At 39.6% G+C, this 24,987-nt stretch overlaps 1 protein-coding gene and 1 long non-coding RNA gene across 24 annotated transcripts in view; one reads left to right on the top strand and one right to left on the bottom strand.

Moving 5' to 3' along the window:
* Window positions 1-24,987, top strand: part of RBFOX1 (RNA binding fox-1 homolog 1) — a 2,443,894-nt gene that overhangs the window by 838,109 nt on the left and 1,580,798 nt on the right. Inside the window, exon 1 of one of the 23 annotated variants that reach the window (XM_048868150.2) lies at window positions 22,902-23,398. The exons of 19 other annotated variants lie outside the window; for them this stretch is intronic. In XM_048868150.2, the coding sequence (XP_048724107.1) occupies window positions 23,396-23,398 (3 nt within the window). In that variant the 5' untranslated portion in view covers window positions 22,902-23,395. Of the gene's footprint in view, window positions 1-22,901; window positions 23,399-23,813; window positions 23,834-24,987 lie in introns of those variants that run through there. 3 more of the 23 variants (XM_048868146.2, XM_048868159.2, XM_048868153.2) reach the window with 3 other exon arrangements.
* Window positions 509-22,885, bottom strand: LOC125644342 (uncharacterized). Its single transcript, XR_007358971.2, has 3 exons — window positions 22,857-22,885; window positions 5,941-6,007; window positions 509-3,864 (listed from the first exon to the last, which is right to left on the bottom strand). It is a non-coding gene; the product is annotated as an uncharacterized LOC125644342 (long non-coding RNA).

Here is a 24,987-nt window from a genome sequence, read left to right as displayed (position 1 = left end):
GAGAAGGTAGGAAAGGAATGAGAGAAGGGGCTGCCATCATCGTATGTCTGGGAGTCGTTCTGGGTGAGTGTACAGCAACTCGTTGAGAGCAATTGTTTCACATTTCCGCTGAAAGCAAAATGTTGTTTGAAAGTTAATTTGATTAGTATAATTACATAACTTATGTGAGAACAACTTGTGGGGGCAAACTTATCCTTTGCATAACTCCATTAACAACACTGAAGTTACACCAGGAATTTGACCTGTTGTTTTCATAGTATGTATGTCAGACATTTAAATAAGAAGAATATGTTTTAGTCCTAATCTCTGCCAAATTGCTCAGGCCATTACAGATGCTATTATAATAAAATGATAAATAGATAAAAACATGTGTCTGTACACATGCATGTGTGTGTAAAACGCAGTCCAACCACAACTCTTTAACATATAATAAAGGTGCATAAGAAAAGTGTGAGTGGGAAGAGAGATTTATTTTAAGTCCATAGCATGAAAGCAAACATAATATAATATTAAAAAGTCAAATGAAGTCGTGTCATTATGGGGGTCATCATCAAGTCTCCCAACATTTTCTTTTTTTATTATTAATTGAATGGTTGAGTCTTGCCATTTTTTCTGACCTCTCAAAATAATAGGCAAATGTACATGGACTGACATTTAAACAGAAACTCCAGTCCAGAAAATAGCAAAAGCAAACTAATCCCAACAGGCAGGGAAAAAACCATCAAACATGAACCGCATTACCAAGAACCATATCTTAAAATAATTTGAGAAAGAAAAAATAATGAGAGTCTGTAGAGGGTGGGCAAACCCTGCATCTGTGGGATTCCACGGTCACATTCCCATTGGTTTCAGTGGGCATGGGACTGGGTTCTCTCTTTAGTAAAATGTGGTGGTACTGGGAATACACTAATTAAATTGGAAAGTAAATTCTTTCAGAATTCCATATGGTGGACAGAATAATTTAAGGGCAGATGGGACATGGTCTACCTTCATAATATTATTTCTTTACATTATAGTTTCCCATCAAACACTGAATGTGTTTGAGGCCCCTAAATCTGTGTCCCAACGTCTTAGATTCTCATAATACAAATGTATTCTGTCTGTATAAACTTCAAAAGATTTAATCATTACTAATGTTATTTCAGTGAATACAAGATGAAGCAATAAAATTTGCCGAAATATTTTAAGTAACCAATAATAACTAATACCTTGGAGGTTTCAGTCACAGTACTTTGCCATAAAAATGTCAGATAACGCAAAGTGCACTTCTTGTGGGTTTAAGCAGATGCAAAGTGATTTTTCAAGTATAGCATTGCAAAAAAAATCCAACTTCCACTCATTACTAGGGGAAAAAAAAGAATCACATCTAAGTATTACCAAAGAATAAATTATATCTAATGTTTTCCTCTATATTATGGTAAATGTTGTTTAAGTAACAATCTGTATTCAAGAATAGTCATATAACTATTTATCTAATGGCGGGAAGTTGAAGCTAGACAAATTCAAACTGGAAATAAGGTGCACGTTTTTAATAGTAAGGGAAATCAACCATTAAAGCAACTTCCCTCATGATATGGTAGTTTCTCCATCACCTGAAGTCTTTAAATCAAGACTGGATTTTTTTTAAAAGACATGCTATAGTTCAAAATGAATTTATGGGCTCGATGAAGAAAATACAGTATAAAATTCTATTGCCTATGTTATACATAGTATACCATGTTTTCAGTTATTATTTGTAAAAAAATAATCGTGGAATTTTTTAGTACTTATTTTCCAAACATTAAAACTGGGCTAAAAAGAAGAACAAATAAACTCCTTTCATATTATACATATTTTACTACCATATAATTATTTTTTTCATGTACAAATGTATATTTTGTCTCCCTCAACACTAGTAATTTTTTCTAAAAATCCTGGTTTGTGCACAGTCACATAATTTTCTTCAAAGTATCCTCACTCATGTTAAGCCTCTTGCTGTCTTGGAGATATTCCAACTGCGCAAATTAGTGCATTCAAAGCTCACCATGCCAGTCTGCTGAAGTTGAGAAGTGTGTCTTGATGACTGTTCCAAAAGGCCACCACACTGAGTTTCACATTGTCAGGGTTAGGCATGTTCATGTACGTAGTAAAATCCCCTTTCAGATTTGAAATTTAATCTTCGTGGTAACTGGTTGAAACACTCTGGTATAACAGTCATAGTACACTGCAAAATTCACCTTGAGGAATGGGTGCAACACCTAGATGACATTCCAAAATGTCAGCATCTTCAGCACCAAACACTTTGGGGTTCAGATTACAGGTCACAGCTGTCTCCCATTTCTTGTAGAGCATTGTGTTGAAGGTTTTGAATGTTTTTTGGTTTTCTCGTGTTCCTGGGTTGGAACGATTTCAGAAACAGTTGGGTTTTCTCACTGTATGTTTCTCGTGCAGCTTCTGTGCTCATTTCAGATGAGATTTTGATTGTCAGGATCTAGTAAATGTCTGTACTGAAAAACATGTTGGCAGTAGTCAGAGAAAACTCCAGTGTTTTTTTGTGTGTCACATGGGGATTCCAAGTTTTCAACAGTGAACATTACATTGGTGCACAGAATCTGGCGGTCATTTTGGCTATTTACCAGACTCTTCAAAGTTTCTGCTTCAGAACCAACAAACGCAGAATGATCTAGGAGACACATTAGCACAATCCATGCATTATCTACATGACAGGCAGCAAAGTAGAAGATCGTCTACCGATGTGGCACAACAAGGGTAGGTAATTGGCAGTCTGCTCTTCACTCATCTTGCACTGTGTAAAACAAAGCCTTCAACTTGTTCACATGCTTGAAAACAGCCCCAAATTCAGTGGTGCAAGATTTCATGTCTTTCATTTCTTCGATAGCAGTAGCTGCTGACAAACGCAACGTTAATCAGATGAACAGTAGAAGGTAATACGTAGCAGCTCTGGTTTCTGATTGAATTTAATCTTCTGTGCAAACTTAGCCATGTAGGTAGGAAGCAGAATCTGTGTTAGTTGTGGCCACATTTTTCAAAGTTAGTTGGTACATCTCAAACATGTCTGTTATTACTGCATCAACAAAACAGGTGTCAGCAGAGGGTATGACTGTCACATCAGCATAAAACAATGTGGGTTTATTCACTTTGAAATCAAGAAACAAAAACAAAAGGCCAGGAATTGGATGGTACAAAACATCAGTAGACTTGCCAAAAATCAGACTAGACACCACATTTCTATCAATTTGTTCCATCAGTTTAGATACCAAAACATCATCATTTTCTTGTGGATACTTATGAGCTGGGCTGTCTGCATTAGGAAGGGTTTTTGCTGCTTGACAGTATTGTCGCACAAGGTCACCAATAGGCCCTGCTGCTATTAACAGTGGTTGTCTTGCAAAACAAAGAACATGCATTGACACAATCATGCTGTGTCTTCTCTTTCATTAAAGTCCTGGTGAAAGCTCCTGATACTGACTGTTTATCCCAAAGCTCACTTTCTTCTTTAAGCTTCTTATATCGTTTGCTTGTGACATGCTCCTTTATTCTGTCAGTGTGAGCACTGACCTCAATACTGCAGTACTTGCAGCGTACTGCATCCTCTTCACTTCTATCTTTGTTTTTCTTGAATATTTTTAAGCACTGATTTTCTTGTTAGTATTCAGGCATAGATTTGCATTTCTGCCCCATGTTTAGATCTTTATTCTAGCTATATCTGTGGAGGATTGATTGTTTAAATTCAGTTCCACACTAAAGAGAGTCAAAGAAATGAGCATTGTCTCCTTTTGTAATATTAACATTGTTTGATTTTCCAATCTTCACCGTGTCTGTGTGTTCTATTTTTTACACTGTGGAACTGCTTCAGTCTCAGAGCTGCATGACACAACAATGCATAAAGCATTAGTGTTTAACAAAAATGAGTACCTGAAAAAAATATTCAATGGATTGATAAACGGGTGTAAATCAGTAAAAACTGAACTTCTTTAATAAACACCCCCCCCCCCGAAAAAGTATTGGTGAAAATTGGTAAAAACTGAGAACATGGAACTCTAGTTATACAGAAGGTTGGATTAGAGGACAAAAATAGTCCCTGAAGAAAAACGCTGTATTAGGTTGAAAGCTTGACTCTCTCACCAACAGAAGTTGATCCAACAAAAGATATTACCTCACCCATCTTGTCCCTTTAAATTCATGAATCTATGAACTATGGATGGAGAAAGAGAGTAAAGTAGAGAAAAAAGAAATAAAAAGTCTGAAAAATGGCAGAAGGGAGATCAATGGCCCTGTTATATGCTCTTGCCACCATCTTGGAAGTCCATAGAACAGCCTACAAATTAACAGTATTCTGTCCAATGGAAGGTGTATAGGGTTCCAACAGATAGGTCATTCAAATGACAGTTAGATCTGTGGCTGCTGCCTCTGTGGTACAAAAAACAAGGATACCCAGTATGATCCTGAGCCCATAAAATTGGACAACTGGCAGTGTGTACTGCGCACCCTTACAGATTTCCCAGGACAGCTACCTCAGAAAAGGGACTGATCCTGGGAAAACCTGGACAAGTGGCAACCTCAGGGAAATCTGGTTTCTACTCTCAACTCTGCCACTGTGCTCCTGTGGGACCTTAAGGATGGTGCTTTATCTTATTGTGCCTCAGTTTATTCATATTCAACATGAGCATCATAGTACTTACCATACTTTTTAAAATCTGCAATTTACAGATGAAAAGCATTATATAAAAACTGCATAGTGTTAGGCTGTGATCATGAGATGGGAATGGGACCAGGGAGCAGCATACATGGCACGTTCCCTTCAAATAGGAAACAGCAGCTGTATTAACTTCCTTCCACAGCACCTACCCTCATCAGAATGGGAAGTATAGTTATGCATATCCAAAGCAGAGAGAGATGTACTAGGTCTGGAGAACAGAGGCATCAATGGAGCTGCACAGAAGATCTATCTCTTTCCACAGCAGCACTATGACCAGTTGAGATTGCACTGTGGATTTTCAGGCTCACAATATTTGTAAGCTATGTTCCATATCTGAACCAAGAAATGGTTACCCTCAAAGGATATCCTGAATCAAGAATTCTGCCAAATGAACTACATAGAAATTCCTACTTCTGCCCCTCCAGGGTTTTTCCTCTGTAGATGGAGGGGCAAACAGCTAGACCTAAAAGAATTTTTTTAACTAGTAGAGAGATATTGAAATTGCTGATGTGATGCATGGTTTAATGATGATCCAAATTAAACATGATTTGGTCTTCAATACATTTCAGAATTGTTCTAACCAGCTTTTAGTTTTATCCTTTAAAAATACAAAATAATGCAATATTTTCTGACAATATGATATAACTTCAGACGCTCTTAATTTTCCAAAGCCACCTCTTGCTGGCAGAGATGAATGACTGGATAAGCAGAGTGTGCTGGAGCCGTCTTAGTGTGTAATGAAAACCCCATTGAGATTACTCTTTTGTCATTGATTATCAGGGGGCCCTTTATGCAGCTCAGATGCCTAGTGCCTGCTTAATGTAAGTCAGGTTTGTGTCACTACCTCCGGCTCCCACAACATATTGATAGTCTTTAAATTATGTTTTATATGACCTGGGACTAGATCTAGACTCCTTTTTCCTGCTTATTTATTGAGTAGCAGGAAATATTCTTTCTATTATTAACCTGCTGTAATAAAATAAATCAGATTTTACATTTCTTTATATGTATAGCAGTTTTGTTCCTTGCTTCTCATAAATGCAAACCTTACCTAGTGGTAAGCTATTTACATGCAAATGGGCATGTGTTTTTATAATATTAACTGAGTTTTTAGTGTGTTATTCAAAACACTTCTGATTCCTCCTGCACATGTGTAAATAAGGAGTAGCTTCACTGACTAGAATGGATTTATACAAGTATAAAAGCAGTGTGAGAGCATAATCATAACCTTAAGCTGTTACCTTCTAAGCTGTTCCCATCAGCATTGACCATAACCATTAGGAAGGACTGTCCCTGGATGGAGTCAGACTGCATAAAAGAAAAAGATGAATGACAGTAATCTAGGAATTATTACAATGCACAGGAATATAATGTAGACATGGAATAGTGAGGGAAAGATATGGTGGAAGGCTTCACAAAATATGTGGGATTTAGTCAGGAACTGGAGGATATAGAAGGAAGGTAGAAGAAGTAAGAGGTTGTAAGGAGAGATAGGAAAGAATAGAACATGGGGAAATAAGGACCCCAGACAGGAGCCACAACTGGAAAGGATGTAGGGAACAAGAGAGAAAGTAGGAGGAAATGAGAGCAAAGATTTGGATTGGAGCGAAATTGAGAATGAGGACACAGAGTTTGTACTGAATGTGGTAAAAAGCAGGAAGGCACTACAGAGCTATGAGTGGGAGTGAGTTAGTGTGACGGGAGATAAATCTAGAAGTACACTCCTCCAGAGGACTTTCATGGTTGCTTAATTCTAAAAGTTAACTGCCACTAGTATGACTTTCATTGAATTCTTTAATATCTAAATTCAATCTAATTTATCTTTGTGATGCGGGGACTTGATGTCTTGGCTAGGGATTGAGTACTGAGTCTGGAGAGAATATTTTTCAGGCAGAAACGGTTAACCTTGGTATGTAGAGAGCCTTATCCACAATCTGGCGGAGCTCTACTTGGTGCCTAACTCTGGGCTGTGTGAGGCTTCAGGATAACAGAGCAGCACAAAGGAGATGGCGTCAGGGCCAGTATCTGGCCCAAAAGATATACTCAGGTGTTTTAACTCCACAGAGTTAGCTCTGTGATAAACAGTCTGGGTGTTCCACACAGCACAACAGCCATCTCTGAAGGATGTCTTTGTACTGTAACCTTTTTGTAGGCTGGGTTTTCACAATGTCAGTGTTAAAGGCACATCCTGTTTTATGTGAGTCCACATCCTGATTTTCTCAGCACGATTCACTGCCTTGGAACGTGCCATAGAGAACTGAGCCCCAGAATCTGATCTTACATTGTATAATAAAAATTAGGGCCTGATTTGCCACTGCCCTGTCCCTTGTGTATTCATTTTTCCCAATGCAAAGGGTACATAAAATGTTACAATTCGGATCTGGTAGCATTTTATGCCTTCTATGCACTCACTTTGCACTGAGATAAATGACAACATAAGGTGCTGGAAAGTGCTCACAACTGAGGAGGAAATCTTCAACATGTAACTGGAAACTATTGCCATATTGACTTCCTGAGTCTACAAGAAGCCAGAAACAATAGTTTCTCGGGATATGAATTTTCACCATTTGCCTCCATGGGTTGCTAACTCTGGAACCTAAAGATAACCACTTAAATGTCAGTATTAATTATTTCACTGCTGATCACTTTAGCAAAAATATTCCTCTAATGTATATATTCCATATTCCCAAACCAGTTTCCAAGCCTTTTTCATTGCTTTCCACCCAGCTAACAAAACCATCAGCTTCCCCTGATAATTCGTATGATGCACTTTTGCATTGCTAACACAAAAGACTGACATGTTAAAAATGGAGGGGAAAGTATACGCAATACATAAAAAATAGCTCACTATATTATACTATTTCTATTAATATAATTGAATTAATTACATATTTAATTTGGTAAAAATCTCCATTGTTGACTTTAAGTGCCACTTATTTCCAGACTGCCAAAGAAACCAATGGATCTTGCCACAGGATTTAGCTCTTCCCTGCTATATGGGGTATAAAGTCTTGGCCTTTCATTTCCATCTCACTGTGGTGTTCTCTCCTACAAACAGGCAAAATGTTAACCACTCAGCAACATTTCCCCAGTGCTGTGCTCCAAATCCAGTTCTATGGGCTTCTTCCTTTGCTGTTACAGGGAATGCAAATCTACTATATACAGATGAAAAGAGAAAAAAGTTTGTATGTAATAGAGGTATGCATGCTGGCCAGCTGTCACACGGGGAAAAAAAATCTCCACTCAGCAGGAAAATTTGACTTCCTTCCTGCAATAAGGATTTAAGCTCAAGTGGGGTATAGATAAAGACTGAACCGCAACTCTTTCTGCCTTTGGATCTCAGATTCAGTCCTTACATCTGCAGGCATGAGAAGTGTAAAAGCTTTGAACCTCTTATCTTTCCAGAAAATGTTATATCTTTTCCAACACAGGGCTTGTTTCTGCTATACATACTCTTAATGATTAGTACTTTACTCTGCAAGTAGCCCCCTTGCAATCAAATAAAGGGCACATGTTAACTGGAGAACTGTTTGAAATATTTTCAGAGATGAATGCTAATTGAAAAACAAATGATCTTTCTATTGAAGAGGGTTAAGGAAAAGGAAAAGCTCCTCCCACTTGTAAAAATGTAGCTGAGTCAATAAAAGTTTATTGAATCAAGTTTGTGGGCACTATTTTCCAAAGTACTTAAGTCTCATTTTCAAAAGGAACTAGGCTCTTTAATCTCATTGAAAGTCAGTGGGATTTAGGCTCCTAAGGGCCAAATTTTTAAAGGTATTTAGATGCCTAAAGATGCAAAAAAGGCATCTAATGTGATTTTCAAAAGTTCTTTGGCACCTGATTCCCACTTAAATCAGTTTTACCTTCAGTCTCCATTGGCCCATCACAATCTGTTTTTCCTCTGTGTAAAACAACTATAGGCTAGATTCATTAACCCTTTGTTGACTCATAATTAAGTTTATATAATAGACTGTAGGAGAGGGTATTAATTTTTTTATTAACCCTATTCAACAAAAACATAACTGGCTAACCCCTTACAATATTTCAAGCAGCTCTCCAATTAACATCTGTCCCTTATTTGCATAAAGACAATTCATGAAGGTAATTCACAAACTCTTAACAACCATCTGTTTTTAAACATGAAGTTCAAGTGTGGTTTTCTACTTTAATTGAGTTGCTGGAAATATATATTAGAAGGAAAGCTTTGGCAGGTGTTGAAGAACTGCAGCTAGTTCTAGACTTTGCCACGGTTTGACCACAATCCGTTATAATTGACTGCTTTAACACAGTTCTCACAAACCAAACATAGCTGGAGCAGTAGCTACAACTATATTAAGATTGCATGTTAAAAAATTTTGCAAACTTTTTTTAAACAGTTGCAGTGCCTAAGAGTACATCTACGCAGAGAGTCTTGGTTGGCAGACTCAGGCTTGTGCTGCAAAACATTGCTGTCTAGACATTATGGCTTTGGCTTTGAAGCCTAGGGATGGGGTATACCCTGAAAGACAGTAGACCAAAATTGCTGCAGGTCAAGGGGGCAAAATCTTTGGCACAGATGATTCCCTGAATATCACCTATCTCCCGCCATGAGGAAGGTAGGGTTGATACCTACACTTTTTGTCTTAGAGACAGTTTTGTAGACTGTCACCCAAGTCATATGAAGATGCCTTTTCTTTAGTCACACATATTTACAATAAGTATTTCAAGTACCCCAGCTTATCACATTCATCTCTCCATGACAAGTATATTCTGAATAACACAGGTTACAAGAAATGCAAGAAACAACATACTCCACCATGCAGTACTAAAAGCACCTCTTCGCTGCTGCTGGCTTCATGGAAGTCCAATTCCTAACTAATCACGCATAGCAGTAGAAGGCAGTAGTCACTAGGCTAAGGAAAAGCAAAGTCTTTCTTTAAAGTTTCCTAGCCAAAGGACTCATCCATTATACTACTAAACCCTATTGAGAGATGTTTCCTAATCATTGTCCAGTAATTCACACAGCTCAGCCATTGTTAACAAAGACCAGGATAACCCACAAAGGTTTATTTTCAGAGAGGTATGTTATTAGTATGAGCTGATATTTGAAAAGCTTTATTTTATTAACATGAAAGAAGTACTGGGTGTATAATTTGCATTACGTTTAGTGAAAGGTTAGAAAATTAGCTCCTACGTGCCATTTATGCAGTTTGGTGGATAAACGAGACTTTACATTTCACAACTTCCAACACAGCATTGTCCCACTGAATTATGTGATTTGGCTACTTGTCCTTTAGCTACTGGCTTGAGTGTACAAACTGATGTAATTTGGTCATTGCTGATCTTGGCTGGATTTGAATTGGTGGCGTAGAGATGAAAGGTTGCATGGTCCCATATCAACTCTTCAGTCGAACAACTGATTTTTGACAGTTCTTGAACAATTCATGAACTCCTCTTTTTATTTTCAGCAATTGACTTATGAATGAAGGATTTGACTGAAATAGCATAATCCAGGAAATCAGTAAATTTCAATTCCCTTTCATGGATATACACCTGTTTCTAATATCTATCCAGTTTATGAGGGCAGTAGAATGAACACTAGTGATAAAAATAATAAAAATAAGTGATAGTATAGCCTGTTTTAACTATTATTGTTTAATTTTTAGACACACGCATAGCAAGGAGATTCTTTTGCAGATGTTGGAGATTCTGGGCACTTTTTTTTTTAAATGAAGAACAATGCACTGCAACTTTTTAGAAATATATTTCCAATATATAATGTACTGTTATTCATCCTGAATCCATCTGGAGCAATATGGACCTATGACTAAATATTTTAGACAGTATTTAATTATTTCAAGGAAATTTCTTTCTTTTTTTCTCTTTGGTTAAGCAACAGCTTCTCCATGTTTTCTGTTGGTTAAGCTGTTTTAATCCCTTCACTGCTATCAAACATAGACCCAAATATGTTGGATAAGAGGTTGACAATTACATTACTCCATACTCCAGGACTTGCTATATTCAATTTTGGAGCAGTGCCAAAACTACAGTGCCAGTCTGAGGGATGAGTGATCATTTTAAAATCCAATATCTCATGAACTGCAAGGGCTACCTAGAAACTACTGCACTGGACCATTGAGAATCCAGTAGTTTTCATCAAAGATATTTTCAGATTATCTGTGAATTTAGGTAATTCAAAAAATTACTTTCATTTAAAACTTCACATTTGGCACATATGTAAAGAAGGGTACACTGCAGAATTACAAATTAGCTCTCCAATGGGTGGGGGAAGGGGAGAAATCAGAGAAATCTGGAATGTGTAAAGCCAGCAATTCATATGGTAAAATCTGGACAGATCATTTCCAATGCCAATTCAAATAAATCTAAATTAGGAAGGTTTCACAAGAACAAAACAGCCTAAATAAAAAACAATTACCCTTGAAGATGCCATGCCTTCTGGACACCCTTATAGCAAAACAAAAATTAAGGAAAACCTTCAGTAACTCAGAGTTAGGAAATCATGTAGCCCAGATAATATATCAAATGAAATGAAACATTACAGCACTGAATGCATCCTGAACACCCTTCTAAAGTTATTTAACCAAACCCTCCAATCCAGACATTTCCCTGAGATTTTGTTAGATGAATTAATTGTCCCAGCATGCAAAAGTAGGTGTGTTCTCAGTCCAAGCACTTAGGAAGGCATCTGGGTTAGCAACAGCAATGGAAAGTCTAGCTTTGCTCAACAGATGAATAATAATAAAGCTCTAGAGCTGTAAATCCCAAAGCTCCTCACAAAAAAGGTTATAGCATTATTCCTATTTCACAGAGGGGGAAACTGAAGCAAATGGAAGGGAGGTGTTTTGCCCAAGCAAACCAATGACAGAGCTGAAAACTGAACACAGGTCTCCTAAATCCCAGTCCAGTGTCCTGGCCATTTTGCCATACTGCCTCCTTAAGAAATGCTCTTTAACAAACTGAACAATTGAAAATATTTGCCTATTTCGTGGATTCTAAAAATGCTTTTGAATTAATCTGTCTCCCAGGCCTGCATCTAAATAGCTACAAAACAAAAGGGGGGAAAGATATGATACCATTAAATTCATATAACAGTCCATCATGTAGGTTACAATAAAAACAAAATGCAGACAAATGACTTCCTGGAAGAAAGGGCAAAGAAGCTTGACGCTTTTCCATACAGAGAACAATGAACTACCAGCCCTATTGGAACAATCTCCAATCCTAGGACTCTCGCTAATAACTCAGAGATAAAATACCTTTTGTATGCTGATCTAGTTATGCAATCATCTACTTCACATGTTCTCCAAAGAAAGTAAATCTGCTGCTAGAAATCTTCTGCAATACAATGGTCCTTTAAGTCAATGGGGGGGGGGAATCATATTTCAGAATAATCCCCTAAAAAGCCAAACAGACTTAAATTTTATGACAGATAAAAGGAAATTGAACATACTCTAAATTATACTTACTTGCACCTCATAATAAACATGTCGGGGGCTTCAGATTGACTATGAAAACATTAAAGGGAAAAGCTCTTTTGGGTTTCTACAGCTTAAGAAAACCCACTAGGTAAATATAATTTCCCAATAACTTACTGTTAATGCTATATAGCACTATAATTCAGTTCATTTTACTATTTGTGAGAGAAGTCTCGAGCCCAGTTCTAATACCCAATTACACAAATTGGACAAAGTGCAATACAATCCCCATTACTACATGTACACAGGAGCCCCCCAGCAGAGCAGATCTGGGTCAGTGCTGCCTCCTAAACAACACATAGAAAAGACCATTTATGTATTCAACTTCTGGTGCACATATTCGCTCCACCACAAAGCTCTAATGGATGAAAAATGAAATCCAACTGAAATCACGATCCACTCCAAATTATCAAGTTCTACAATGCTAACCTCCCAACCGGTGGAGCAAACACAACCAAAAAATTGCTCAGGACACAAGGCCAACACCTATAAAGGCATTATAGAAGTCACTGAACAAACCAAAAAGATGCTAGAATGATACAGCTTTGTGTATAGACCTCTCTCAGTAGTGGACTATAGCAGTGTGCCAAAGTCAGTGGAATGTGCCAAAATCCTCATCTTCGCTTTGTGGTTTTTCTAGTCATAAGAGAGCAGAGCCATACAACAGGGTGTCCAACAGCAAAGTTTTGCACAAGGGGAACTTTCTCTAACATTGTCAGAAAGCTTTGTTTCATAAAGAAAGGGTGGGAGAAGTTACATTAACAAAACAAAAAAGCCCATTGGGTCTAAAACAAAATCAATCTGTAAACCTTGGTGTGGAAAATTGCCTTTTCTGAAATTCATGGGGTCATTGGATCCCTGCTTCCTTCTTTTCTTCTCCTCTGTAACCAGGAACTTCTGCTTTTATAGCTCTCCCAGGTTGAAACACGTAGGCCAAGATTTTCAGAAGTGAGTAGTGATATTGGGGGCCTCAAATTTTGAGTGCCCAATTTGAGACATCATAAAGAAGCCTGACTTTCAGAGGGTGGGCCCCTTAAGTCTGGGTATAGGAAGAAGTCACTTTCAAAAATCTTGGCCTCAATTTTTAATTGAGGCCTCAGTCTAGAGCCCTTCCTTTTCCATGTGTCTGGGTATGGGAAGGAGAATCGAGTAGTGAGGTGATTTTTCTATTTCCCTACTTGCTTGTGCTATGACAGTGCCTCTGCGTCTTGTCATAAATTTCACGATACCATCTTTCCCTTACTGCTTTCCTCAGGTCATTCCAGACTTGACTTTCACAGTAATGTTTTATTTTAAGGGTTACCTATAAGTCAATTAAAGTGTGTGTGTGTGAAAGAGAGAGAGGGAGAGATTCATTTATTATGACTGTTAGTAAGGTATACAGTAATGCATAATTATCTTGAAGATGATTCATGAAGTGTTCACAGCACAAAATTTTTATAACACATCAGCAGCTACCACAAACACATTTACTTTACTTTACGGTTGCATATTTCATTGCAAATGGCTTAAATGTTCACTTATCCATTGGTAATGAAATTACAAGCCCTTAAAATAAAGTAAATGCATTTGCAGTGGTTGTGGATGTGTTATAAATGTTATGTGCTGCAAATACATTATGAATTTTTAAGGTGTTGTGTATTAATGTATACTGTTCAAACCATTCTTGTAAATACAGGGACTCTTTATATTTTGACAACTTGAAATAAAATTTCTCTTGATAAACCTTAATTTTCATTTTATTACTGCATCTGCAGTACTTATTTAGTCTATTTTATTCAAAACAATTATTGTGTCCCACAAATAGCTCTCTTTGACCTTCCCATCATCTTTCACATACTCTAGCTCTATTTTCTTTTTCAACTGCTTGTTGGTTTCTACATTTCAAGTAGCAATTAAAGCTTCTTCTACTGTAACAATCACTGCTTATCTACTTGCCTCAGAATCGCAAAATCCACCAACAACTAGCTCTGATGACAAAACACCATACACCATATCTAATAATGTTTCATGTTACAAGTTTCCCTGGCTCTCTATGCTAAGCATGTGTGTTGATGACTTTATGCTGGAATACAGTGTTCGCTACTGTTGAGCAATTGCCATCATATTGCCTGTTGTACCTAAAGGCTTCTTTAATCACCGTGCAAACTGCTGTAAACAACTCCCCCTGAACATTTCTGCATTATCTAGTACAGTTTGAATTAAGTGGTCTGTTGTCAAGATGAGATGGAACCAGTGACTCCCAGTGCTAAATCTGGATTATAGTGTGCTATATAAGCATAAACTAATGGGAAGGACACTTATGTTAATCTACACTAGATATGAATGTATGAAAATCCATGTTACACTCTGTGGAACCTCATCCCACATGCTACCCTCATGGCTGTGAAGGGGCTGGTTAGGGGTTGGGTAGATGGAAGCAACTTGCCTCTCTAAGTCTAGCTGCAAAATTGGTTAGAGAGCTGGTAGGAAATTCTACCCAGGAATGCCGGGGCAAACCCTCCTCCCAATGGAAGATGGGAATGCCATTCTAGAAACAGAGCTCAGTCCTGACCCAGCTGCTGACTATTCAGCTGTGCCACGTACCCTTGAAAAGGGGCCTGTGGGGAAGAAGCTGGGGACTGGTAGGAGATTGTGTGATGTGAGCAGCTGAAGGTTGCTTGCTACTTGCTTTGGAGGCACATAGCAGGCCCAAACACAGCCTAAGATCAGAGCTGGGAGACAGGCAAGTCAGAAGCTTAGATGCATTAGCATAAGTAGGTCCAAGCGCACCAGAGCAGGTAAGAAGCCAGGCTGAAAGCAGACCATCCAGTCAGACCAGGGAGGGCCGAGATAATCCCTTATCACAGAAGCTTCAGAAACAATAGGGGGCAGGGCTACATAGGAAGGGGGTATAATTGAACACACACTTAAATAACAGTGAAGCTAAGACAATAGTGGGGTCACCACATAATTTCCTTTGAGATTCCCCCACAACACAGTTTGTTCAATATCCTCCTTTAAAAGTAATTCTATATGAGTGAGGAAAAAAAGGTGAGGCTGGGTATCTTTTCTTTTCATTGAGGCTTCATTGTGTTAAATTACAATCTTTAAACTAAGCAATGATGAAATGAGCTTTCCCACACTTGATGGGTTATTTTTTAGCTATGAAGTCATGCTAATGACATTGGATAAAGCCATAACAATGGTATAGGTGGGGGAAATATTTGGTAGTCATGAAAAGGAGAACAGAGAGACAAACCTTCTGGAATTTTTTTTTCTCTCTCCTCAGTCCCATTCTAAATAGACACAGCCATTTGGTAGTTATAAAAGCTTTGAATATGAGAACCCATGAAGTTCTTGACAGGTTTTGGCTTCTCCTACATCTAGGTGAAACACAGCATATATGTAAGCATTATCAGGTGAGAAACTAATGTAATAGTTGCCAAACTACCAAAGCCCTAAGGCAGTTCATATTCCATGGTAATGCTTAAGGTTTATATTTTTCTCTCAGTGTGTGCAATTCCTATTAAGACTATGGCAGGTATGCTTGTACATTAAGAGGATGAAAGACCCATAATTTTCTCAATCTTCTACTTCCTAAACCTTTCATTATTATGAGTCCAGTACATAGTGGACAGGTATGCATTTCACAAATCATAACTGGCAACAGCCGGTCTAGCTGTCTCAGTTAGAGAGGCTGAGAATCAAATGGATAGGTGGAATTAACCATCCTTTCATCCCCCTCCCCCGCCTCCCCCGGAGGTTAATCAGGAAAATGTGAAGTGAGCTGTAGCTCACGAAAGCTTATGCTCAAATAAATTGGTTAGTCTCTAAGGTGCCACATGTACTCCTTTTCTTTTTGGCTAAAGCACATGTACTCAGGACTAGATCCTGCAGAGACTTAATGAGAATGCTTAGCTTTATACACTGTCATGGGACTACCAATGCAATTCTGCTGTAGAAAGTAGAGGGCAGGATTTTGGGGGCTGCCCACAAGGGATCCAAACTACATGTGTTGAATCGGAGGCATTAGTCGGAGAACTCACTGTATGTAAAGTTAAGCACCTACACTGTCTAAAGTTGAGGATGTTCATAAGTCTTTGCAGGATTGCAGCCTTAGGTTGTGATATCTTCAGGGCATGGTCTGTCTTTGTGTTATATATTTTTACAGTTTCTAACATGATGTATTGGGGCCTTTAAGCACTACTGCAATACAATTAATAATGTTATTGTGACACGGAGCTTGCCCTGCTGATACGCATGTATCTCAGTGATAGAATACTTCTTCCTACAGGGCTTTCAACCAGGCACCTTTCATGGGCTCTAAGTTCAGCTAAAGAGCCAAATTCTGAATCAGCAGAACTGATGCAGTGCTGCCATGGAAAGCAGGAGGTAGGATTTGCAGCATGCACAGTTCCTTATAGCTCAGCAGGTATGCTGTGTTGGCAGCTAGATGAAGGAGGTGCAAGCCATTCTTCTCCACAGAGGTGAAGGAGTGTATCACAGAGGAAAGCTACCCCTGTGCAGAGGGCAGCATAAAGCCTATGCACCAGTTAATCACTAACTTGATCATGAGCTGCATGTACCTACATGGGGAAGAGATTTCTGATAATAGACGGCCCTTTAAACCATCAGAAAAAGCCATCAGGAGATGCAGTGGTTAGAAGCTGGATCAAGACAAATTCAGACTACGCATAAGGTGAAAATTGTAAACACGGAGAGTAATAGACCATTGAAACAACTTACCAAGGGACACGGTCGATTCTCCATTACCTTAGGTCGACAATTCAGGTCTGTATATCTTTCTAATAGACATGCTATTGCTCAAACAAAATTACTGAATGAGCTTCTTTGGCTTGTGGTCAGGAGGTCAAGCTTTTAAATCTATGAATCCTAAACTCTCAGAATGAGATGCAAAAGTATCGCAGTAGACCCTGTTGTCACTCCCAACAGCCCGTAGGAACGGATTCCTTTCTTTCCAGTGTCTCAGGGTGTGCCCACACAGCCTGCAAGGGCAAGCCTCCCAGCCCAGGTCAAAGACTCTTTGGGTAGCACAACTTGCACAAGTGCTCTAAAAATAGCTGTGTAATTAGGACAGCACTTTGAAGTTGTGGCTTGGGCTGGAGCTCTGGCTCTGAAGCCCAGAGAAGGAGATGGTCTTGAAAACCAAACTCTTCATAAGGAATAGGCTGTGTTATTTTTATATTGATTCTGATGCAATCTTGTATTGCAGGAAATGTCTCATCTACTCAGATTAAACATGAACTCATAAATTTGCTTAGAGCAGTTTACCCAAATCTGTGGTAAGAAAATATTGCAGCACCAGATTCAAACATACATTACTGTGATTTTTTGAGAGACAAGGTAGGTGAGATGACATTTTTTATTGGACCAGCTTCTATTACTGACAGATACATGTTTTTGAGCTACACCAAGCTCTTCTTCAGGTCATCCCCCTTGTCTCTCTACTATCCTAGGACCAACATGGCTACAATAGCACTGCAAACAACAATGTGCTTTTTTTCAGGTGTTTAACAACAGTAAGAGAAAATATATCACAAAGTAGTATGGATTTACTTTTAGTTTAAAATCATTGCATACATTTAACTTTTGTTACCAATAAAATTTTGAAAATGCTTTTGGATTTGGAGATAAAGCATGAGTGTACTTTATTGGGAGGAAAAATGTGACTGACTGTGACAAAATTCTTAAAATTGGCTTTTATTCAAAAAGGGGGGCTGTAAAAGGACTGTAAAGATATAATGCCTGTCTGGAAGTTTGTTCAAAACATTGCATTTCAGCAGACTGTCTCATTATCTACCATTTATTTCTTCTCTTGTTATTGATAATTTGCTTTTAAATTGAAAATGCTTCCTTTATAAACCATTTCATCTCCCTGCATGACTAGACAATTACATTTAAATTCTGTGGTTTTTCCCTTTGTAAACAGTTACTGTGGAAATGACTAAGATGTTAGTAACCCAGAATTATGACTTCATTGTATTATCACTTAAGGATAAAACTGCCATCATTATTATTTATAGAATGCTTTGAACATCTTTTGTGCTTTACAAAGGCTTACAAATGCCAAGGATTTCTCTGCCCTAAAGAAGTTACTGTGTAACTCAGACAGATACCAAAGATAATGTGTGGATATATCATACATGGAAAGGTCAGTGTGGTTCAGTTAAAGAAGCACTGGAATGGGAGTCAGGACACCTGTTTAGGAGGCTCGCTACAATGGGCTATCTAGGCATACCTTGAGAGGCTTGAGAGAAAAGAATCTTTTCCCACACGCCGTTGGGAGTGACAACAAGGTCCTCTTTGATACTTTCTGCATCTTATTTTGAGGGGTTGGCATTCATAGATTTTAAGGCCTGATCTCCTGACCACAGGCCAAAGAACCTTGTCCAATAATTTCTGCATCAAGCATTATTCTCTGCTCTGCCACTAGCCTGTTGTGTGACCCTAGGCAAATCACTTCTTCTGTGTGTGCCTTTGATTCCCTGCCCAGGCTTTGTCTTGTGTTTAAGACAGGGACTGTCTCTTCTTACAGCACTTGGAGCCCTGATCTGAGTTGGGGCCTCTAGGTGCTACTGTAACACATAATTAATAACAACATTGAAAGACTTAATGAATGGATTGAACAATATTGATATGCATGAAGTGAAAGGCTGTTCTATGCAGTGGGAGCTATATGAAAGGGGACATGAAGATCAGAATGAAAGAAAACACTTTTTCTTTCAAATAATTAGCATTCATATAAAACACAAATGTATTATTGTTATAGGACTTCTGAAAGAAAAACTCTGTCATAGTTGATGACTATTCAGGCAGCCCTGATCCTGCAAACACTTAGGTGCATGCTTAACTTTAAACACAAATAGTTCACAAAAAGAAAAGGAGTACTTGTGGCACCTTAGAGACTAACAAATTTATTTGAGCATAAGCTTTTGTGAGCTACAGCTCACTTCATCGGATGCATAGAATGGAACATATAGTAAGATATAGATAGATAGATAGATACAGATAAGTTGGAAGTTACCAGACAACCTGTGAGAGGCTAATTAGTTAAGATGAGCTATTATCAGCATGGCCCCACAGTATGCTAACATTTTTATGGCTGACTTAGAACAATGCTTCCTCAGCTCTCATCCCCTAACACCCCTACTCTACTTGTGCTACTTTGAGGACATCATCATCTGGACTCATGGAAAAGAAGCCCTTGAGGATTCCCATGATTTCAACAATTTCCATCCCACCATCAACCTCAGCCTAGACCAATCCACAAAAATATTTTATAAAATCCCCCTACTGTATTTTCCACTGCATGCATCCGATGAAGTGAGCTGTAGCTCACAAAAGCTTATGCTCAAATAAATTTGTTAGTCTCTAAGGTGCCACAAGTACTCCTTTTCTTTTCGCGGATACAGACTAACACGGCTTCTACTCTGAAACAAATAGTTCAGTTGGCCTCAGTGGGACTACTCACGCTTAAAGTATGTGCCAAAGTGTATGTAGGACAGAGGCCTTAAACTTCCTGTTTTGTGAGTTCTGCTGTATTTGTACAATTTGTAACTTAGCTTCTTTTATGGCCTCCATAACTATAATATCATAATTTTTAATGTATTTATGTTTACAACACCCCTGTGAGGTAGGGAAGTACTGTTTCCCGCAATTTACAAATGTATTACTGAGGCCCAGAGAGACAAAGACCTAGATCCTCAAATGTTTTTAGGTACCTAACTCTCATTGAAACCAATCTTGAAATCAATGGGAGTTATGCACCTAAATAGCTGTAAGGATCTGAGACTTGCCCAAGAACACACACAGGATATCTGTGGCAGAGTAGAGAACTGAACCTGAGTGTCCAAAATGTTAACCTAACATCCTAACCATTGGATCATCCTTTATTACTAATTATTATTTATTATTGGTATTACTATAGTGTCAGGAGCCCTAGGAGCTCCTCTCCCAAAGAGTTTACAGTGTAAGTATTAGTAAAGAAATGACAGGCGCATACAGACAGATAGGGGAGAACAAAGAAACGAGACAATATCGGCCAGCAGGATAGTTTATTCTGCAGAGCCTAAAGCTACTGACACTGAAGTCAAGAGCAAAACTCTAATTTCACTTCCATGGAAGCAGGATTGGCCCCATAGAACCCAATGACCAAACTCCGAAAACTTCAATGGAACCAAGAATTTAGCTTATATTGCGTGAGCATTTCTCATTAAATGGTAGTGTTGTGCACTGAAATTTAGCTTGCAGTACCTATTTCTGTTCTGTCTTAGCATAAATACTGAGGTACTTGGAGATATTCGTCCACATCACAAACCCATCAGAATAATCAGTAATTGATAAGAAGGGATGTGCAGAGGTAATTTGGAAAATTAGTTACATTTAAGAGCACCCCTATGAAAAGAAAAATTGGTGGAGCACAAAAGAAATGCTACTGCTATATTTACATGTATACTAAAGCTTCTTTTGATGTCACCTTCCTTTTCCTTATGACCATAATGAATATGGATTTGTTAGATGTCTTGTAGTGTCCAATGATAACTCTGGGTTACTACTGTAAAATATTTTTGTTTAAAAAACAAACATAACACTATAGTTCCAGTTATATTTCTCTTCTGCACCCATTGAATTCATTATTTGGACTTTAGTGTGAGTTTTTGGGTACATAAGTAATGCAGGAGCCTCAAAGTCCTGATCTGCAACTAGATGCACCTGAAATCAATAAGGCTCTGCACAAGTGCTGGGATTTGCCTGCACAGATCAAGTTACAAGGTCAGGCCATACATTTTTAGAGAGCATATTTTAGTTATTTGGTAATATAAACTCTGATCCTGAAAATGCACATCTGAATAACTTTACAGATGTAAGTAGTCCCATTGAGTTAAAAAATGAGCCTTCAGATCATTAATTTGCCACTGCTGCATGTCTGACAAAAATAAATTATTTCACACCTAGGAAATTGGTTAAAATGCCTCAATTCTTCCAGCATTTGTGCACTTGAATAAATGTAGACCCATGACTAGTTCCCCTGAGTTCAGTGTTTACAGGATCAGGCCCATAATTTTGAGCCTAAAGTAGAAGAAGGAACAGGTTATGTGCTGGATTGTTTACTAAGGCTCCAATCCTGCAAATAATTAGGCATGTGTTTAACTTCACCTGTATGAGTAATCCCACTGCAATCAATGGGACTACTTTACAGGGATAAAGTTGGATATATGCCTTAATGACTGCAGTATTGGATCACAAGTATTTACTTTTGACTTACTAGTGTAAGTGCTCAAAGTTCCCGGTACTACTTTGCTGCTAACTAACTTAAAAAAAAGTCTTAGTTCCACTCCTGTTTCTGCACAGATACAGAGGGGGAGAGTATTCATACATTTTTATCTGGTGTGGTTTTAAATTATTCAAACAGTGTTTTTTTCTTTTAATTAGATGACATGTGGACCTTCAAAATGTTAACTATTTTTCATTGTAATCTATATATTTAAATAAAATGGGAATTGTCATTATATAAATCATCCCCAACCTCTCATAGGTGCCTATTATTAAACCATAATAACACTAATTTGCTAGAATCACACAGTGTGCAACACACAAACATTGGATAATTATACCAATTAATACCTAACCTATTAAAACTGATAAATCACTATTTTTGACAGGTCCTGATGTTGTTTATTTGTCAAACTTCCTCCGAACTAGCTGCTGTCAGACCTGTTTAACAATAATTCATGGAGCTGGGGATGCTACAATACCTTTTCTCGTTAATTCAGCATTTGAATTCCTCTAAGATTTGTTTTTTGAGGGAGGGAGGAAAATAGGCAAAGATCTCTCAGTATTGCCAAAGGCATCATTTTAATCAGCAACTTCCTGTCACTTAAGTATTATTATTTGTCAGACAGGCAGCAGTGTCAAACCCTGCCTAGTTTTGCCATGGGAGCCCCGTTTTTAGGTTGGCTTTTTATCGAGCCCGCTTTTGACAACCCTTTGCAGGGAAAGTTGTAACCATCTCCCTAGTGTAATAAGCCAGCAGCTGTGCTATTTCCTAGGCTAGTATCCATTTTACACTCGCTCCATCCCTCTCCCCAAATGGTTTCTGTGCATGATGGCAAGTAATGTGCTTCTGAACAGAGTGGAGTGTTCCTGCCCCCCACCCCACGGCCTCTCCCCAAACCCTAGGTCCCTATGGGACTAGTAGGGGGTCCCTCGATGGCTGAGCAGAGAGAGCAAGAGCAGAGCGCCGGGAGCCTGCCTGCACCTGCCAATCCCGAGGTGCAGGCGTAACGGCGCGTGGAGGAGGGTGGGATGCTGGCAGGGAGACCCGCTCGTCCCCTCCCAGCGCCGGCCGCTTTGCTCTTGCTCGCCAGGGCTCTTCTCACCGCCGCTTGCTTCTCCCACCCCCCGGCGGGCTTGAAGGTCATCTCGCTCCCTCTCCAGAGCCGCTTTGCAGCGCCGGCTGGGGAGGAGCTGCGCCTCCCCCTGCAGCCTTGAGGCGAACCCCGCAACCCACAGTCACCTGGCTCGAGTGGCTCCTGGGAAATCCCCCGGCGCGGGGCTCGCCAGCTGGGGGGGGGGGGGGGTCTCTGTAAGCTCTCCAGGCTCCCACGCAGGAGGGGGAGGTTCCTCTACGAGCTCTAGGCTCCTGCATGAGGGAACCTCTTTGCCAGCTCGAGGCTCACCTAGCGGGGAATCTCGCCACGAGCTGCGCCAGGCTGCTGTTGCGAGCGCCAGCCACATCTCCAGGGATGGCTCGGCCAGCCTGAGGCGCACGCTGGGGAGCTCGCCGTCAGCTGCGGACTTCGCCTGCGAGCTCCCAGCTAGGGGGCCACTGCACAAGGTGCTCTCTCGATTGCCCTTGCAAGCTCCTCTTCGCCACCAGCTGCCCCGGACTCTCCTCGCGAGCTCGGGACTCCTCGCCAGGGATTTCTCTGCCAGCGCGAGGCTCGCACCCAGGACGGGAGCTTTGCCCGCGCGCGTTTGGCTGCAGCCCAAGTGACACTTGTGAGGGAGGAGGAGGAAGGCAGCGGGGCTCGGAGAGGAGGACTCGGGATGCCCTGGTGACGGCGGGGAAGGAGCTCCGGGGGCCGGGAAGCGTCCCCAGCTGCCCCTGGGCTCTCTGTACGCTGCCAGTGCCCAGGAGGTGCGAACTCTTTGCCGCTGAGCCGCTGCTGAACGGAGCGGGAGAGAGACAGTCCCCTTCAGCCTCCTTCTTCTCTTTATGGTGAGTTGAGCCTTTGGTTTGGGGTAGGGCGGTCGGGCGAAGGTACCAGCCCCTGGTGCGCTGGGAAACCCCCCTAGCTGGTCCCAGCAGCTCAGAGAGTTGTTTTGCTTTACTGTGGGGGTGGGGAATTACCCGAGGAAGCCCCCGCGTTTTCAATCTGAAGCCATTCTCTCGAAGTGGCACTTCAGGGCAGGACCTTGTGGAGAACGTAGGGCTGGAGGAGTCCCCTTCAGGTGCTCCCGCTCTGCCTTGGAAAGCCAAGTGCTGCAACAAATGGAAGGGATGTGTTTGCTCTGAAGTGTACGCTAAGTCAAACGCCAGTTTCCCTTCTTCTCCTTGCCCCACTCATGCATCCCATTTGCAATGATATCTTGCTAGTATCTCCATTGTTGCCGGAGGGGTCTGTGTTGTGCCTGTTTGACAGTGTATATACTGGTAAGTATTTGGTGCAGAAAAGTTACTGAAACATGGTTCAGGTAACAAGTTCTGAAATGTTTTTCATATGCAGGTGTGTTCAAAGGAGAGGGAGGCAGATGCATGCCCAGGCTGGGGACCTGGATTGGGTGAAACAGGGATCATGCCAATGAGATAAATGTATATGTGGAGGAAACTAATGGGAGTTAAGTGTGGGATGAGAAGGAGAACAAAGCAGATAACTGAATAACATCATTCAAACACTTTTTTAAATAAAGCAATCTATTAACACAGAGCAGAATCCTAAATGCATGATAATGTTTATCTAGCTTCTAGCTGTTGTTATGGGGAGCTGAGCAAAAGTGGTGCGACTACAGATAGCTTTTCTTATGGAAAATATCAGACGATATTACAGTGATGGGAAGCTTTGGGGACTGAACCTATGACTTTTCAAAAAAATGCAAAAATCCTGGAATCTGCTTTCAAATGAATTACTGATTTAAATTCTGATTCTTCCAAATTATTTAAATTTGTAAAGTGCAAAAGATTTTGTGAAAGCCTACAACTTGTCATTTAACTGGTCCAGTTTATGAACGTGGCAAAGTATGTCATTCGAATCTTATTAAGAAGCAGCAATTTAGTGATGACTAATTTAAACTGTAACAAAAACTCTGCTCATTCAAGGTAAATTGAGTTATAAAATGTAATAAAGACATAGAGGACAATGTCCTGAGAACTGACTTTTCTTTTTAAATCTTGCCCTGGTGTACAGCTACAGGACTGAAGATATTGAATGTTATTTACATTATTTAGGTCTAACAAAGAGTAAACATTTTTGTTCTATATTTAAAAGCAAGAACAGGATTTGTTGCTTTAGTAATAAAGACTGATAATACAGTGTATGTCTGGAAAGAGTTATAAAGCACCATGCTTCTTAAATCTATTATCCCATAATAATGAACTCACAATCTAAAGTGAAGATACTCTTGTTTTCATAAAATAAATATGATTTTGCAGGTTTAGAAATATGGTCCATTAAGGGGCTGTGAAAGTGTATTGCAAAGGTTAGGTAGAAACAAAGTGAAGGGCATTTTCAGTGTATGCTTCTCATAAGACACTAAATTTAACTTTAGCAAAGTGTACTAGATCACAGAAGAGGGCCCTTTAATTAGAAC

Source organism: Caretta caretta, chromosome 10, assembly GCF_965140235.1.
Source record: "Caretta caretta isolate rCarCar2 chromosome 10, rCarCar1.hap1, whole genome shotgun sequence".
In the NCBI taxonomy this organism is placed as follows: domain Eukaryota; kingdom Metazoa; phylum Chordata; order Testudines; family Cheloniidae; genus Caretta; species Caretta caretta.
Note: the sequence above shows the minus strand (reverse complement) of the source record. Positions and strands in the feature narration are given on the sequence as shown.